Source organism: Mugil cephalus, chromosome 1 (genome assembly GCF_022458985.1).
Source record: "Mugil cephalus isolate CIBA_MC_2020 chromosome 1, CIBA_Mcephalus_1.1, whole genome shotgun sequence".
NCBI lineage: Eukaryota > Metazoa > Chordata > Actinopteri > Mugiliformes > Mugilidae > Mugil > Mugil cephalus.
Genome location: NC_061770.1, coordinates 48,665,916 through 48,681,955, shown reverse-complemented (window position 1 = coordinate 48,681,955; position 16,040 = coordinate 48,665,916). Strand labels below are relative to the sequence as shown.

The 16,040-nt window shown below is 43.0% G+C and overlaps 2 protein-coding genes across 4 annotated transcripts; both read left to right on the top strand.

The window, feature by feature from the left end:
• The first annotated feature begins 714 nt into the window (after positions 1–714).
• LOC125013578 (vang-like protein 2) lies at positions 715–10,784 on the top strand. The gene is made up of 8 exons (XM_047594369.1): positions 715–1,052; positions 5,305–5,546; positions 6,338–6,461; positions 6,558–7,165; positions 7,483–7,619; positions 8,002–8,137; positions 8,236–8,482; positions 8,662–10,784. The coding sequence occupies exons 2-8, from the start codon at positions 5,476–5,478 to the stop codon at positions 8,917–8,919; spliced, it is 1,581 nt and encodes a 526-aa protein (XP_047450325.1). The 5' UTR covers positions 715–1,052; positions 5,305–5,475; the 3' UTR covers positions 8,920–10,784.
• A 157-nt stretch (positions 10,785–10,941) lies between these two features.
• On the top strand, positions 10,942–15,896 carry si:cabz01074946.1. 3 transcript variants are annotated; one of them, XM_047594382.1, is made up of 8 exons: positions 10,945–11,307; positions 13,057–13,266; positions 13,383–13,493; positions 13,707–13,979; positions 14,435–14,554; positions 14,972–14,995; positions 15,082–15,122; positions 15,230–15,896. In XM_047594382.1, exons 1-8 carry the CDS (start codon positions 11,271–11,273, stop codon positions 15,233–15,235), a joined length of 822 nt encoding a protein of 273 aa, XP_047450338.1. In that variant the 5' UTR covers positions 10,945–11,270; the 3' UTR covers positions 15,236–15,896. The 3 variants fall into 3 exon arrangements, with proteins under 3 accessions (XP_047450347.1, XP_047450338.1, XP_047450354.1); XM_047594398.1 differs by lacking the exon at positions 10,945–11,307 and adding an exon at positions 11,400–11,419; XM_047594391.1 differs by lacking the exon at positions 14,972–14,995 and having other exon boundaries at positions 10,942–11,307.
• The last annotated feature ends 144 nt before the right edge of the window (positions 15,897–16,040 follow it).

Sequence of the window (16,040 nt, the reverse complement as noted above, 5' to 3'; positions counted from 1 at the left end):
CTCCTACTGCAGCGATGTGACCAGAGATTTAGCACTCCAAGCTTCAAAATAAAAGCTTGTGAGTTTGATAAATGTTAGAGGTTAAATTCTTCATATTAGACATGTAAATACTTAGCTTAGTATATATTTTATGTAAAATAAATTCATTTATTCTTGTGCACTCATCATTCACTCGCTCTGACAAAACTTCACCCAATTCTTAGTCTGACATATACCTTTTTTTTTTTTGTCTTCTTCGGGTTAATTTACTTCCTGCTTCACTTGCAACATTGGCAACTGAAACTTTCCAAAATGAAATTTTGAAGAGTCAGCCGGAAATACTAGCGTGAAAACACGCACCTAAAAAGCGGGCCAATCACAGCTCTTGCCCTCTGCGTAGTTACACTGAGGAGGTGCAGTTATGGCGCTATAGTCTGCGAACAAACGAGGGCGGAGTCACAGCCAAGATGCAAGATGGCTCCCACCACACCAGCTAACTTTGAGCTTCAAACCTTGTTACATTATTTCGATATTTAAAAACGTTGTAATTGTCTTCACTGCCTTTATCGTGCAAATACCTAAAATTGCTGCAAAACGCTTTCCATATTTAAGACACATTTGTGGTACGGCGTATATGTGCAAAATTTCGGTCGTCTGTGCAGCCTTATGTGTTTTATTGTGAAAATCCACACCGGATGCAGCGGACATGCACTTTCCAGCTTTTCTCTTTATGGCTTTCAGCCGGTGTGGAGCTGGCTTGTCCGCACACAGACCCCCCTCAGCTCAGCGGGGCTCTGCCGGGATGAGGTGCGTGTCGCTGCCTGTTGTGCGTCTTCGGTGCATCGCTTTTTTACCTTGCCTCGCGGCGGAAAAACAAACCAAACAAACTGAGCGCAGGAGAAAAAGCGAAGCCACACACGCGGACGTAGATGCGCGCGGAAGCAGGGGACACAGGAGATCTGAGAGAAAGTGACTCTGCAAACACTTTTTGTTCGGAGACTCGCCTCTGAATCGGCGCTGCTCGGTCGGCTCTTTGTGCTGCGGGCGGCAGCGTTTCCATTTTGGGCAGAGAGGTAAGACCTTCCCGCAGGCATTGTGGGTAAAATGTGTTGTTACTCCGCGAACTGGAGATTATAATGCATGTTATGACTCGAACTCCGAAAAGAAAACGGCAAAAGCTGCAATTTTTTTGCGAGGAATTATTAAAGAAATACGTTGTTTAGGGATTGCTTTTATTTATTTGTGTGCAACATCTCGCCTGTCAGGACCGATGAGCTGGCGGACACCGATTCATTGAATCTCTCTGCCGGGGTGATCGCGTACCCCCGGTGTGCCATACTTAAACCCGGGGCTCATTCGAAGGCTGGTGTTGAATTTCTTCCCGTGGACTTGGTCCGTTTTTGCGCCTTTACGCACGCCGTGCCAAAGGGAAGAGTTCACGCGGCGCGCCCGCTGATACAGATTTATTTCACCGTGATCTCATGCGTGTTGATGTTGCCGTGTGGTCACCAGTCCGTTGCTCACCCGCGGCATCACCCCCGTCCCGCTTTGTCCCCCGGAAGTCGGCGCGTCGGTCGCCACGAGCGTTGACTTCCACTGACCACTTTGTGTCCGTAATTTCAAATCCTCGGAGCTGATTCGTGTTGCCGGGGGTTAGTTTTGAGCCAGCGGCCACGCCTCGCCTCGCCTCGCCGCTGGCCCACCGCCACCCAGAGGCCTGGAGGCCCCTGGGAGCCACACAAGGAGGCTCTCAGTCCCTCAGTACAGAGGCGGTTCCAGCCTGTTCAGCTCCCTGGGCGAACTTCGTTAATGCCGCCGGAGAGATTCACCACATCAGTCAGTAACCCTCAGAGGTGTACACGGTGCTTTAGTATTAACTTCATAATTTAATGAAAAGATTCTGTCTGTGAAATGATGGCCCTATATTAACAGTAGAGTTCATTAGTTTGTGGTTTATTTGGCAGCGTTTCCAGGTGGCGTTTTAAACACAAAGCAGTCTACTGTAGGCGTTAGAAAACCAACCACACAAATACACAATGTTTAGCAGCACAAAACACTCATCTGAACAAGTGATTCATACAGCCATGGATAACTAACTGGACATGCACGCTGACTACATTTTTAAATGTAAACTTAAGACTAGAGTGATATGATCCGAAACCCCTCCTATAAAAAGTGCACTTCTGAGATTTTAAGGTAAAGATTTCTGTCAGTTATTTACACATCTATAGGTTTGTCCCAACCATCCTGTTTCCACTTGCACGTGGAGAGCCCAGATGAAGCCGAGTATCAGAGTTACAAATCAATCTGTGGTGGATTCACTACAGCGAGAGACGCCCGCCAATGCAATCGATGCAATTGACTTTCTCAGGCAGGCTGAGGGAGGGAGGGAGGGCAGATTCTGTTTACATATAACACAACAAAAAGAAATTCAACACATAGCTGCACAAACGTGGCCGCTGCTTGCCTCACTGCGCTTGCTGTCTTAGTGTTTGTGTGCCTGCAAAGATAAATACCGTCTGCTCTACTTTAATCTTCCGCTTGCTGGATGGAGACAGTCCGGATTATATTTCAGCCCTGGTGGTTTAAGTTGTAACCCCACGCTCATCCTGTTTGGTGTGAGAGCCAGGATCAGAGCTCTCTGTGAAATGGTTCTCATTTAAATCGTGCTCAAGCCCCAGCACAGATCTGAACATGATTTTACATCTGTGACGTTTATAAGTTCTTCACACGCTGCCGTTTCCCTTTTCTAAGCAGACAATGAGCTCTTTGACGGGATGTAGTAGCAGGTATTCCATGCATCGGTCTTTAGGGCGTGAGAAGTTTGGTCGATCATAACGGGAGGAAATATGGTCAAGACCTGCAAGAATTTATGCTCTTAGAATGGACCATAAACTGTAAAAACATGAACAGCAAAAAAACTCTGCAAGAGTGTAGCCAAAGCAAGTAGAGCTCCCCCTGGTGTCTGGTTACAGTGTAGGTCATAAGCTCCACCCCCTCCATGTCAGTTAATGAGACTTGGGTCAAATTAAATCACTAAAATACACATTTGATTATTGTGAGAATGGTTTTGGGTACTATATCAGGCCAATATCGGGTGATTCGTGGACATGCATACATATGTATTTTATTTTTTTCCTGGCCAGATACAGATACAGACAGGCACATCCACAGGCAGCCCTCTGCTGCTGGAGACGCTGCGTACCTGTGCAGCCCATACATTGCCTCTCCCCCACTAGCAGACTGTGTGCAACTGGAAAATGCTCGTGTTCTACCTCTTTTACCTGTTTATTTTGTAAATGGAGGGAGAAAAAGCAGAATCGGCTCCAAATATCATCTCAGAAAAATCAGCATCACGTGTCAGCCATCGACCAAGACTGATGTATAAAATAACGGTATCATCCCTAAAAATTCCAAATAGATCTATCTCTAATATACATGATGTATGTTCGAGTTTCTGTTTTTCTGAGAAATAACGTTTTAATTATTTGATGCCTTAGAAACAGGATGTGATGTCATGATTACTAACGATTCCAGTGAGTGGAAAATTGTTGTCCATATTTCTATACAGTCTATGGTATTTCTGGTTCTGTAAATACAGGCAAAGAGGCTAAAAATAGAAGCTGTTGCGATACTTGATTGCATGTTATTCACGCATAAAGCTTCACATTTATACTTGCATACTGCAAAATGCATTATTTCCAGTTAATTAATCCAACGTTACACACTATCTCTGCTTTTATTGAACAATTTTTAGCAGCGTTGTTTTGAAAAGTCAGCAGCGTTTCCATTTTGGAACAGATCTCAACAGGTTTCTTGTAGACTTAAACTTAGCTTAAACCGGCGCATGGGAAATTACATTTTTAACAAGAGTTCAGGACTTAAACTATTGTCTATAGGGGTTGTTTTCATGCAGGTAAATCATGTTTTGAACCTCATGCTGAGCTTTCCGGCTTGGTTATAATGTCTTTACTGTACAGTTTATGCTGAATTTCTCATAGACATTTCTCTGATCTGACACTGAATTCCGTTGACTTGAATTTGTTGTGGGTGCATAACTGAAACGCTTTAGCCATGTAGCCATGCTCAGTCAAATACAGCACCAATGAGACAATAAGCAAATATATTTTAGGTATTTTCCATGACCACGTCTACATGTTGAAAACCTTTTTGAGAAAACTCATAAGTGTTATTTAAATAAATAAAAATGAGTCTTGAACGCCTCGTGGTTCAGCTTGCGAACATGTCCTTTCTGAGACGTCCATGTGTGAATCACATGAAAGCTGTTTGTGAAATCTGAAGTCTCTAATGTAGAAGAACTAGAGGCACAAATGGGAAGCATGAGGACATTTGTTATTAGATTAGGACTCTTCTCGTTGTGTAGCCAATTTGGAAAAGTATGCCGGCCTGAATTAACAAAAAAACAGATGCTAAAATATGAAGTTGAGGCAAGAAACCCCATCGGTCCCCCAGAGTCGCGGCCTGGTGAATGAATGATCTGTTTTTGTCTTCTGAGGTGTGTAGCTGAGGCATAAGGGAAGGAGAAAGGGTGCCATGTTGATGTTCTCTTTGCCATGGCAACCACCCCCCTCCCCACACATCTTTTCTCACCCCTAGCCTCCCATTCATCCCCATTGTAGTAGCTAAGTCCTGTTGCCCCTGGAGACCATGGGGGACAACTGGGGAATGTGGCGTCTCTGGGCGAGGTTGTGTCGCACATATCGACTCCTAAGAAAACACTGCGAAATTTGTGCTTTTAAAGGGCAAAAATATGTTTCTGAGCGCAACAATGAGCATGTGCAAAGTCGTGCAAAAGATTTCAGTTTTTGCTTGGTGTCGCTCACGTGCAAAACTGGAACAGTTTGGAGCTGCTCTGATGTTCAGCCTCCACTCCTGCGTGTCCTTGCACACTGGAGACTTGTGGCCAAGAATAGAAGTTGGCGTACTTGCCCTTTTATTGGCTGAGAACACTCGAGTTTGCTCATAAAAACTCCTGCAAAGCGGAAGAATGAGCCCCGCTATGTCCTGGGCTATACACACACACACACACTCATTCACACACCTCAGAGTGCCAGCACTTCAACAATGCTGTCTCTCTTCTTGGTGCTGTTGTTTGGTATGTGTCCCTCTGAGACCATTTTAATTCTGTCTCACATGACAAATTATCTTTATTTCTGTCCCCTCCTTGCTTCATTTCTCTCTCTGCCACTGCTCGTTCCTCCTCTCTCTCTCATTCACTGCCCCACATGTTGGGGGATTTTTTTCCCCACAACCACTTCTTTAATTAATCCGTCACTTTGTCGTCCTCCCTTCTTCTTCCCTCAGTCCTCCAAGATAGATTCCCTCAGGAGTAAAGTGGACTTGCTGCGCCTGCCACTCGCCCTCTCGTCCAAGTCCATCAGCAACCGCAAGAGCCAGTTGGGCGTGGTCTGGGAGAAGGGCGGCGGCTCGGGGACAGGGGTGACTCTGAAACTCCGCCCACCGCCGGCCACTGACATGGACAACGAGTCGACGTACTCGGGATACTCCTACAAGTCGTCCCACTCACGGACTTCCCGCAAACACAGGTGCAGGATCATGGATTCAAATTTGCTTTTAGTCAATCAGTCACTGTTAAGTCCTTTCATTCAGTCATTAAAATGTCAGGAAATGGTAAAAATGTCTGTTATAATTCTCTGGAACTACAGGTGCCGTCTTAAAATCCAAATTCAGTCAGTTCAAATACCAAAAATATTTCATTTTTAATCATGAGGGATGCTAATTGTTTGTCACAACCTTGATTAAATTAATAAAAACATAAAAATGGTTCGACATGTTTAAAGCTGCAGTGTTGTAAAGTGTAGTGTAGCAGAGGATGAACTGTAGTGACACAGAGTAGATTACAGCAACTAGTATAACAAAGTAACATGAGTTACCAATGTAACCTGGGTTCTGTGAATTCAGTGTCTTATGATCAGGAAGAAGGAAAAACAATCTAGGAAGACACTGTTCCTAATTCTCCAGGTAAAATAAAGAATGTGCGCAATCAAAGGAAGGATTACAGTCTAATAAAGAATTTGATTGACCACAAGGTCAAACATGGATGTACACTGATGCAGCATCTTCTGTTGGAGAATGGACTGAGGGACTGTAGATACGTCTTGACGTTGTAGTTACGTTAATAATGTAATTACTCTCATTGTAAGATGGGAGAGATAGACCTTATGCACTGTATATAGACAGAACAGTGCAGAGTTATATCTACATCTGGTTTTCTTGTATATTCCAACAGAACCCTTCACATGATTTCTATTACAGTCTCTCTGTGGATAACACACTGACCCTGAGTCTGAAGGATCTTTGTCTAATGTGTCTCTAGAGAGCGAAGGGACAGGCATCACTCCAAGAGTCGTGACAGCAGCAGCCGTGGAGACAAATCCGTGATCATCCAGGCTCCAGGGGAGCCGCTGCTGGATGCCGAGTCCACTAGGGGAGAAGAAAGGGTCGGGGCTCCGTTTTACTCCATTTCACCTGGTCCATGTTTTCTTCTAGGCCCCAGAATGTCTAACACTTGTCTCTCTGCTTGCCTGTAACCTCAGGATGACAACTGGGGCGAGACCAACACTGTGGTCACGGGCACATCTGTGGATAGCATCTCCAACGAGGACCTGACACGGATCTCCAAGGACATAGACGAGTCTTTGCCGCTAGAGTGCCGTCGTTATGTCAGCCCAGCGCTGGGTGCCATTCTGGGCCTCCTCTCCCTAATCACTCCTCTAGCCTTCCTTGCCCTCCCACAGCTCTTGTGGCGGGACACGCTGGACCCTTGCGGCACGCCATGTGAAGGTCTCTACATTTCCTTGGCCTTCAAGCTCCTGATCCTCCTCATCTCCACATGGGCGCTGTTTCTCCGTCCGCCCAGAGCCACTCTGCCGCGCTTTTTTGTCTTTCGCTGTCTGCTGCTGGCGCTGGTCTTTCTCTTCGTGGCGTCCTATTGGCTCTTCTACGGTGTACGGGTGCTGGAGCCCAGAGAGACTGACTACAGGGGGATTGTGGGATATGCAGCCTCTTTGGTGGATGCGCTGCTGTTCATTCAGTATCTGGCCCTGGTGCTGTTGGAGGTCAGGCACCTGCAGCCCACTTTCTGTCTAAAGGTTGTGAGGAGCACAGATGGAGTCAGCCGTTTCTACAATGTGGGACATCTCAGGTTAGTGTGTGGTAAATCAGTAATATATGTCTTGGTTAGTTTTCACACTTGTTGGCTGTCCTGTTGAGTTATTATCAGGATCAAATTTCAGAGCATATTATTGTTTTATGTAGGGCTAACCTCAAGACTAATGCACACACACACCCTAACCCTAACCCCTTGCTAATCCCACAAAGTGCTAAAGATATTTGTTTATGCATAATAATGATTTCCTCACTGTGCCGTCTCTGTCGGTGCTGTTTGGTGTTCTTACAGCAGCAAAAAAAATTCACCACCACTTCCTGTACTTACATATTGCCCTTTGTGATGCAATGCAGTATCCAGCGAGCAGCAGTGTGGGTTCTAGACCAGTACTACAGCGACTTCCCCGTCCACAACCCCGCTCTGCTTAACCTCCCCAAGTCCATCCTCACCAAGAAGATGTCAGCCTTCAAAGTCTACAACTTGGGTGAAGGTAAAATAGATTTGTGTACAGTAATTTATCTACTTTACATTTCCTTCCATGTGCAAATTTTGGCACACGGACAAACCCTCCATGACTGTTTTTGAGGCTCAGCATACATGGCTATGGTCGTCGCCATCTTGGCAGGTGCCTGACACTGCCTAACTCCTGGCTAATTAAAAAAAAAAGGAAAAGTGTTGGAGCATAAGAGAGTTTTTTGTCTTAACTTTGAAAACATGTTTGTTTCTGCTGTAAAGTCAGACAAGCTCAAGGGCCATTTGGGGATCTGCTTTTTTTTGGCCATGTTGCCGTTATAGGATGCTGCTTGGGCATGCTCAGGACGGTCTAGGTATCTCTGGCTGGTCACCTTAAACTTCCATGTTTCTGTCCACAGACAACAGCACCAATAACTCCACCGGGCAGTCCAGGGCTATGATCGCAGCCGCTGCCCGGAGAAGAGACAACTCTCACAACGAGTACTACTATGAGGAGGCAGAGGTGGAGCGAAGGGTCCGCAAACGTAAAGCTAGGTACGAAAAATGCTTAATTTGGTGGCTGTAATGGAACTTATATTTGTGGGGCAGCTGGGTAAATTAATCTCCACCACAACCATGTTTTATCTTGATAGGCTGGTGGTAGCAGTAGAAGAGGCATTCACCCACATCAAACGTCATCAGGAAGAAGAGGCGACTGCGTCCTCTCCCAAACACCCGCGGGAGGTGATGGACCCCAGGGAGGCAGCTCAGGCCATCTTTGCCCCCATGGCACGGGCCATGCAGAAATACCTCCGTGCCACCAGACAGCAGTCTTACCACAGCATGGAGAACATCATCAACCATCTTCAATTCTGCATTACACACAACATGACCCCCAAGGTAAAATGTTACTCACGATTATTTGTTGGAATTGGACTTCTGTGTTGTAAACTTAAGGTGTGAAGACACAAGTAATTGTATAGTGTGATGATTTTTTTTTTTTTTCATGTTTAACTCTACGGTGGATTGTGGTTGTGCCACTCATGAACTGATCTCCATATTCTGCGCTTTCGTTCAAGGCCTTCCTCGAGCGTTACCTCATCCCAGGTCCCACTCTCCAGTATCTAGACAACAGCAGGGGGCGCCAATGGACACTAGTGAGTGAGGAGCCAGTGACGGCCTCTTTGCGCCAGGGCCAGGTCTTCTGCCTGAGACGCCTCGACTTCTCCCTGGTTGTCACAGTAACGTCCCTTCCCTTTCTGCGTCTTGGCGAGGAGTTCATTGACCCCAAAAGCCACAAGTTTGTCATGAAGCTCCAGTCAGAGACATCTGTGTAGAAGGACGATGCAAAGAGGAGGAGCAGAAAAGTGAATCATAGATGCCAGCATTCAGGGTTCTTTTTTTTCAATACTTTTTGGTATTGCATAGTTGTTATTTCATGGTCACAACTGCATGTCAATCTGTCACCCAAGTACACACAGCTGAAAATATGACAGACAAAGATAAGGCAAGGCAAGGCAAGTTTTAAGGGCTGGCATGTTCCTCTTTTGGTAGACCGAGTCATCTGACTCTTAAGAACGCTGACTGCTCACTTCTGATAAAGCACCGCGGATTGTTTCCAGTTCCCGTCACAGTGAAAGACACAGTTCTTTAATAGTACTCAGCGTTCTTAACATTTTATGTACAAATATAATGAGTTATCCTGGAAAAAATAAGTTTGTAATTTGTGTCTCGTTTATCCAGTGTAATATACACAAGAGGGACTTCCAGTGGCTTTAGACATTCAGGTTTGTTTAGTGTGAAGAACACTATTTCTTAGTTCCTTTTTCCTCTTTGACCTTAGGTATGAATGTGGCCTTTACAGGCAGTCAGTTAACAGAAAAAGTAACTAGACGTCTTCCTGGAATTATCTCAACTTTTGCCTGAATTGACCTATTGAAAGGGCAATGAAACCGTTTTGCTTTTGTTGTTCAGCTGTGCCTTTATATTTGGTATTATGTCTGTGATTTCCTAACTTTCCTATTCTGTGAGAGCAAATACAACAATTAAAGCACAAAGTAGCATCCAGTTACTGTGGGACCAGATTATATTTAGTGACACAGTAATTTAAGTCTAGATAACACTAATTTCACAACGCTACGGCTTTGATTACAGGCGTATGAGCCCAGTTGGACTCAGAAGGATCACTTTATAGCAACTGGTTGAACGGAAGACAATTAATTTTCAGTTTTCACTGTTTAAATCTATGGTGCAGATCATTTGTCTCCCCCTTTTGGCAGTCAGTCTATCACACAAACACTGTCCCCTACACTGTCTACTCCCTCAGTCCCTTCTCTTCCGTTAGTGCTAACCACCTAGAAAAAGCCACAGCAGTGCGAATTTGTGGTTGTCAGTCTGCTTCATTGTTCATGATCCTGCTCTACGCTGAATTCGTAGAACCCAGGTTACATTCATAACCCTTATCTAGCCACCATACTCCTGGTGGCCGTAAGTTACTACAGCTGTGCTGCCATGTGTGTTGTTGTGTTGCTCCCTTCTTCACCTCAGGCATACATTTCCGCTTGAGACACTCTTGCCGAAGCGGGAATCTCGCCGCATTCCTCTCTGACAAACCGATCGCTGCTGACTGAAGTGAATTCATCAGGCTCATGGACCCTTATAGCGCAAAACGCCACTTCCAGTGCCAGAGATTTAAGACTCGGATATGGGGTTATATACGTAGAGATTTACCTGGTGCTGATTAGTCCACACAGTCGCCCAATTCGGCTTTAAGTGCTTTAAGATTATCTCTTTCCAAATCATGGAAGAGGTGCAGCTGTTTAGTAGCAGATGATAAAGCTGTGAACTGTGCGTGTGGAGGTTCCCACAAAGGCCTGGTAAGATCGATTACTATATTGTTTTCTTCTGACTACTTTTTTCAGGTCTTTAATGTAAACACTTCTGTAAACACTGGAGGTTAACAGGTCAGTCCAGTCATTGGGTTGAGATACGTCTGTATGTCTTTTCTACACTACATGTAGATATTGTGCAAGCGGTTAATGTGTACATTTTGATGCCATTTTCTAAGATCTTATTTTCATGTTTGTTTTTTGTTGTGCTGAAACTAAGCTCCTAACCCCTGTCTCTAAAAGATACCGCCTTTTAAAGTAAGACTGCTTACTGAAGTAAAATGTTTTTAAATAAATGTTTTCTTGTGAAGTGAGAAGTGTCACTTTTTTTTTTTTAGTGTCTTGTCTCGTTTTGGGTAGGCGTGTGGGCGTATGTGTGATACATGATAACGTGGCATAATTTCCAGGTCTGTCATAGGACTTCCTGTTACCGCAATTGGGAAAACCAAAGAGAAACAAAAGGACACTGAAATAATACAAACAGATATAGGGGAATAACAAAACTTGTTGTAGTTATACTGAAAACCCCGCTGTCAAAGTTCATTGACATGTGACTGTGGTTTTGAGTAGGAAGGAAGCTAGCAGTTGCTCCCCTGCAGCAGAGCTGTGTCTACTTACAGAAAGTTAGTTCTGCCTCCCACTACAGAAAGAGCTAGCCCACCAAACAAGTTGTTGTTTGTGTCAGCAGTGGAGTCCAAAGGATCTCTTTCTTGATCATAGTCACTCGCAGGGGGCGTTGACATGTGGTATTAGTCTCTGTCAACTTATCTCGTACTCTCATGCACAGCAAGTGATCTGCGATGACACTTCCTCATTACTTTATTTTCTTTCTTCAAGGTATGTTATGTTTTTGTTTTCTGTTAAATACGATTGGTCGGCTGTGGACTTAAAAAATACAAATATTTAACTCAACGACCGAACAGAATTATTATCTTAACTGTCTTTATGGGTGATTTTAAAAAATGAAAAAATGGACGTAATGATTCTCTTCCTGAAACATATTTCTTAGGTTTGTCTTCATGTCAAAAGGGAAGTTCATGAAACATAGTGGCTGTATTTTATATATGTCAACGTCAATAAAAGAAAGACCGGAAGTATTGTATTCGGAAGTATTTTGTGTCCGATTAACTTCTCCATTGTCACATCACAAATGGTCACAATGTTTTAAAACGATTTTAAAAGGCCTGGTTTTGTATAAAGACTGTTAAAGGATGATAAATAAGCTATTTTTGAATGACTGTTTATATCCCGAAAAACGTCTGCATGAGGCCGTTTTTAGTCGTGCCGTGCCTCTAGTCAGTCCAGATAGTAATGTGAAAGATTTCATAGATTCCTGTGAAATTTTGATCATTCCCTCAAATATCCACTGGATTTTCATTGATCTCAACAACAAATTTGAATTCCTGGCATCTTTGTTTCAGTCACTGATGGGATCAACATTTTTATTTCCTAAACTTTTTATCTCATGCCCTGATCAGGCCACAATTTCATAATGGCATATTACCTGAAAATACACTTTAGCCGTATTTTGTGTGTAGTGCTTATTAGCACGCTAGCAATATGCTAAATGAAGAGCACAGTAAACCACATACCTGTTACAGGTTGTGCTAGGATTATTACTGGGCGCTTGCTAGCATGCCGATGTTAGCATTTAGTGGGTAGTAGCGTTGTCAGTTTTGTTGACACTGCACTGGCGTACTGAACTGGCACTTTTAGTAAAACCTATTAAAGTATGCTTAAAGTTAATAACCTGATTCACAGAAGAACTTAAGTTTATATTTAAATGTATATTTGGATACTTCCTTGATTGTGATTCATTCTTCCTGATCAGAAGATAGTGAAGTCATAGATCCAGATTACATCTGTAACTACTTCTAGTCGCTTTAGGTCAGATGTGTCAAACTCATTTTAGTTCAGGGGCCACATATAGCCCAGGTTGATCTCAACTGGGCCAGACCAGTAACATAACAATATTATAATCTATAAATAACCACAACTCCAGAAGTAAATTAGGAAAATGTTTACATTTAATAAACTATCCTTTAAAAAAATGGAATTTCTTAAGACAAATACGTGCACCACTTTTGGCTCGCAGGCCACGTGTATGACACCTGTGCTTTAGGCCAATCCGTTGTATGCTCCTTTTTCTGGTTTGTGTAAAACCCACCACTACCACAGAGGCAATATTACCACATTTAGCAGTGACAAACTACAGTTCTGACTAACATCAAATACACTGCTACTAAAGTGCTGGAACAGGAATCTCACCACAGAGCAGACTTTAAACTAAGAAAAGCTCAAGTGGAATTATGTGGTCTCAAATGGAAAAGCTTGATTATGACAAGACATGCATTTTTCCATAAATGTTAAAGAGGTGTCCTGTGTCAAGCTCCATTATGGCCTCTGTAGATGCTCCACACACACAGTTGACCAGACACATCAAAAAGATGTTTACCATTTACCATTTACCATTTCCTTTCCTTTACCATATTTAGGGAAGTGTTGCTTTTCATCTTCGGCTTTATACTAAAAAACAGACCTATTCTTTTTTATAATTGACCCTATTTATTTTAATTGCTTTTACAGTGGTGCATGTCATATCACTTGAGGAAACTACTGGGTACCTCGGGGAAAATGTTACACTACTCTCAGGTGCCAATTCATCGTGGAATCTGTCCAAAATCGAGTGGTCAATATTCTCCAACAACACTTGGATTGCCACCTATCGTGGAGGGAAGATAAACACGAATCGTGTCGCTCAGTATAAAGACAGACTCAGTCTTAATAATGATACAGGTAATGGAAAATAACAACTGTCAGCATAATGGAACTGTTATTTAATTTCTCTGTTGACAGTGGGTTCTTTTTGTTGTTTTTGTTTTGTTTTTTTTTTTTGCTTTTTTGTCACTTAGGCGATTTGGTGATTAATCAACTGACTACACGTGATGCTACGGAGTACACTGTGGATCTCCTTAACAAAGCGGGAAAGAACACCGTGAATAAGATTAAACTCATAGTGACACGTAAGTGTGATTTTGGTTTTAAACTTCTTGATTACGAAATATATCGTCACGCTGAAGTGATAATAATAAAAGAATGAGACAGACTCATTTCCCTTTATTTTGAATCCTTTAGCAACGCATATGTTGGGATTTTTGCCAATCGCTTAAGTCTTTAACATTTCGCCAAGAAAATGTTCCATGCCAAAATGACACGTTCATTTTCTAACTCTGCAGAGCGCCTCAAAAAACCAACCATAAGTACAGTGTTCAGCCAGGACATGGAAGGTGGCTGCTGGATGATGCTGGACTGCACTTCTCCAGATAAAGACGTTCAACTCACCTGGGATGTCAAGCCTTCTGGTCTGAACAGCACTATCCCCATTTCTGGCAGCCGTACCTATCTCATCGTATTCATCAACAAAACACAGAACTTTGAATTCACCTGCAGCTCTACAACCAGCAAAAATAGGGAGCCCGTCTCGCAGACTGTCAAGCAAAAGTGTGTTGGTAAGGCTTAGTCTGTGGCAATTTGTTTCACCACTGGTATTAATGCAGGATCTACCTCAAGCTGAAATACATCAGCGCCATTAACATTTGGGAAAGCTCCTTGCCAAAGACAGACAAGTAGTATTTCAGTCAGATGAGAACGCCCCAAATAATATAGGAGGTATACACAGATCAGCCACAACGCAGAGACACGTAGACACGTAGCACCCACCTAGACCAGATCAGACACCCCCCATAGCAGCCACACACACACACACGCACACACGCACACACATCCATTCTCTGATGAGTCACAACTGTTTTGGAGGCACAAAGGAGACCTACACAATATTAGGAAGGTGGTCATAATGTTATGCCTGATTGGTGTATGAACCAAACTTTTAAAATCTTTTTGTGAAATGAATCTGGTCTTGAACGTCTTGACAAATGATGATGTTCTTCTCTCTTCAATGTAGTACCTGAAGGCAAGCCTACGCCTCCACCTCCACAGCCTCAGCCGAGGGACAGAAGTGCCATTTGTTTCATAGGTGGCCTCATTGTAGGTCTGTTAATAGCAATACTTATCTTTAAGAGAGGTGAGAGGACACATATTTTCCTGCTTTGTTTTATTTATATATATATATATATATATATATATTTTTTTTTTTTTAATTTTTGTAAGTACGCTTGTCGTCACGGCCAGAATACTGTGATCAATTTGATTTGGGATCTCTCAGGTCTGTGGTGTTGAATGTATAAACACGTACTTTACGTTGAGTTTAATGTGACACATTACAGAAGTCATGTGAGGAAACTGGGTCAATGCCCTAGGAAAAGTGAAACCTCGTGTTTGTGGTTACCGTAACACTCTATCATCACACTATCATAACTTGTCTTCAATTCAATCTCATCTTGAAATTGTGAAATTAATTTCACTCGGAGAAATTGTCAGATTTTGGTGTGTAATCCTGAGGCATAGAATACTGTATGTTGACACTGTGGTTTTCTTACAGAAATGATCTACCAGCTTTTGAATGGTATGTAATTGATTTAGCCATGCTCTGACCAACTTTTTTTGTTTGTTTGTGCCATAACCAATTTGCCACACCATTTATTTTTGCAGAACTTCTACGCCCATCAAAAGAAAACAGCACGGGTGCTAAGGTAAGCTCCTGCCTCAGTTTCTCTGGTCGGCACCGAAGACTGATTAACGCGATGTGGCTCTTTTCTAAACTCTCTCTCTCTCTTCTTTTTTTTCATCAACCACAAAGGCTTAGGAGCTTCAAGGAGCCAGAGTGACGACACGGCAGAAACATCAAGGACCAAAGACAACTACACACCTTTTGTTGCATTAGTTAAGGGAGTCGCAGTGACAGATCTGAATGTATATTGAGAGAATGGGCTCCAATGTTCTATTTCTATGCTATTCTATTTCTAGTTGTATTTGTGTGTCATGAGAAGGGCTTTGGGGACCTGGTTCATCAGACCACGGTGCACCTGTGACCGGCTTCAGACTCTGCGGGCGGACACTCTCCGTTGTCATTTACATCCTTCCCTCAGCGGACAACCAAGCAGACACAATGCCATGACACGATCCATGCCGCTGTTGCTGTGCAACAACCTCGGACACTGTTTAGACAACTATTTTTGTATATTTTTTCATAATGCCAATTCTGTAAAAAAAAAAAATATTACACTTTTTATTTTTATTTTACTTTAATTTAGGCTCATTTTATGTGACCTTTCTTTATCTGCAACCAAGCTACGCTGACATAATAATTTCTCATGCATTATTAAAGTCTATAATGTCCATAATGTGTTTATATTGGGACTATTTAGAAGTATAAAGATGTTATTATATGTGCACCGGCTGTATTAGATTAGGCTGTAGTGCCTTTGCCTCTTAAATAATACATTAAACAAGGCTGTTTTTTTTAACCCTCTGTCCGCTTCATTTATAACCTTTTATCATTCCAGCCTTTTTGCAGAAAACACCTATTTTAGGACATACCCAGAGTAAATTGAATGCTGTCCGTGAACATTTTGGGGCTAATGCATGATTTTGGTCTCTTTTGAAAGCTC

What these genes read in the sequence shown, in the direction of transcription:
- LOC125013578 (XM_047594369.1), top strand. Translation starts at nt 5,476, where the DNA reads ATGGACAACGAGTCGACGTACTCGGGATACTCCTACAAGTCGTCCCAC. An exon ending in CGGACTTCCCGCAAACACAG is followed by an intron (nt 5,547 to 6,337) that starts GTGCAGGATCAT and finishes ATGTGTCTCTAG; the next exon opens with AGAGCGAAGGGACAGGCATC. An exon ending in GTCCGCAAACGTAAAGCTAG is followed by an intron (nt 8,138 to 8,235) that starts GTACGAAAAATG and finishes TTATCTTGATAG; the next exon opens with GCTGGTGGTAGCAGTAGAAG.
- si:cabz01074946.1 (XM_047594382.1), top strand. Translation starts at nt 11,271, where the DNA reads ATGACACTTCCTCATTACTTTATTTTCTTTCTTCAAG. An exon ending in CAGTCTTAATAATGATACAG is followed by an intron (nt 13,267 to 13,382) that starts GTAATGGAAAAT and finishes TTTGTCACTTAG; the next exon opens with GCGATTTGGTGATTAATCAA. An exon ending in AATACTTATCTTTAAGAGAG is followed by an intron (nt 14,555 to 14,971) that starts GTGAGAGGACAC and finishes GTTTTCTTACAG; the next exon opens with AAATGATCTACCAGCTTTTG.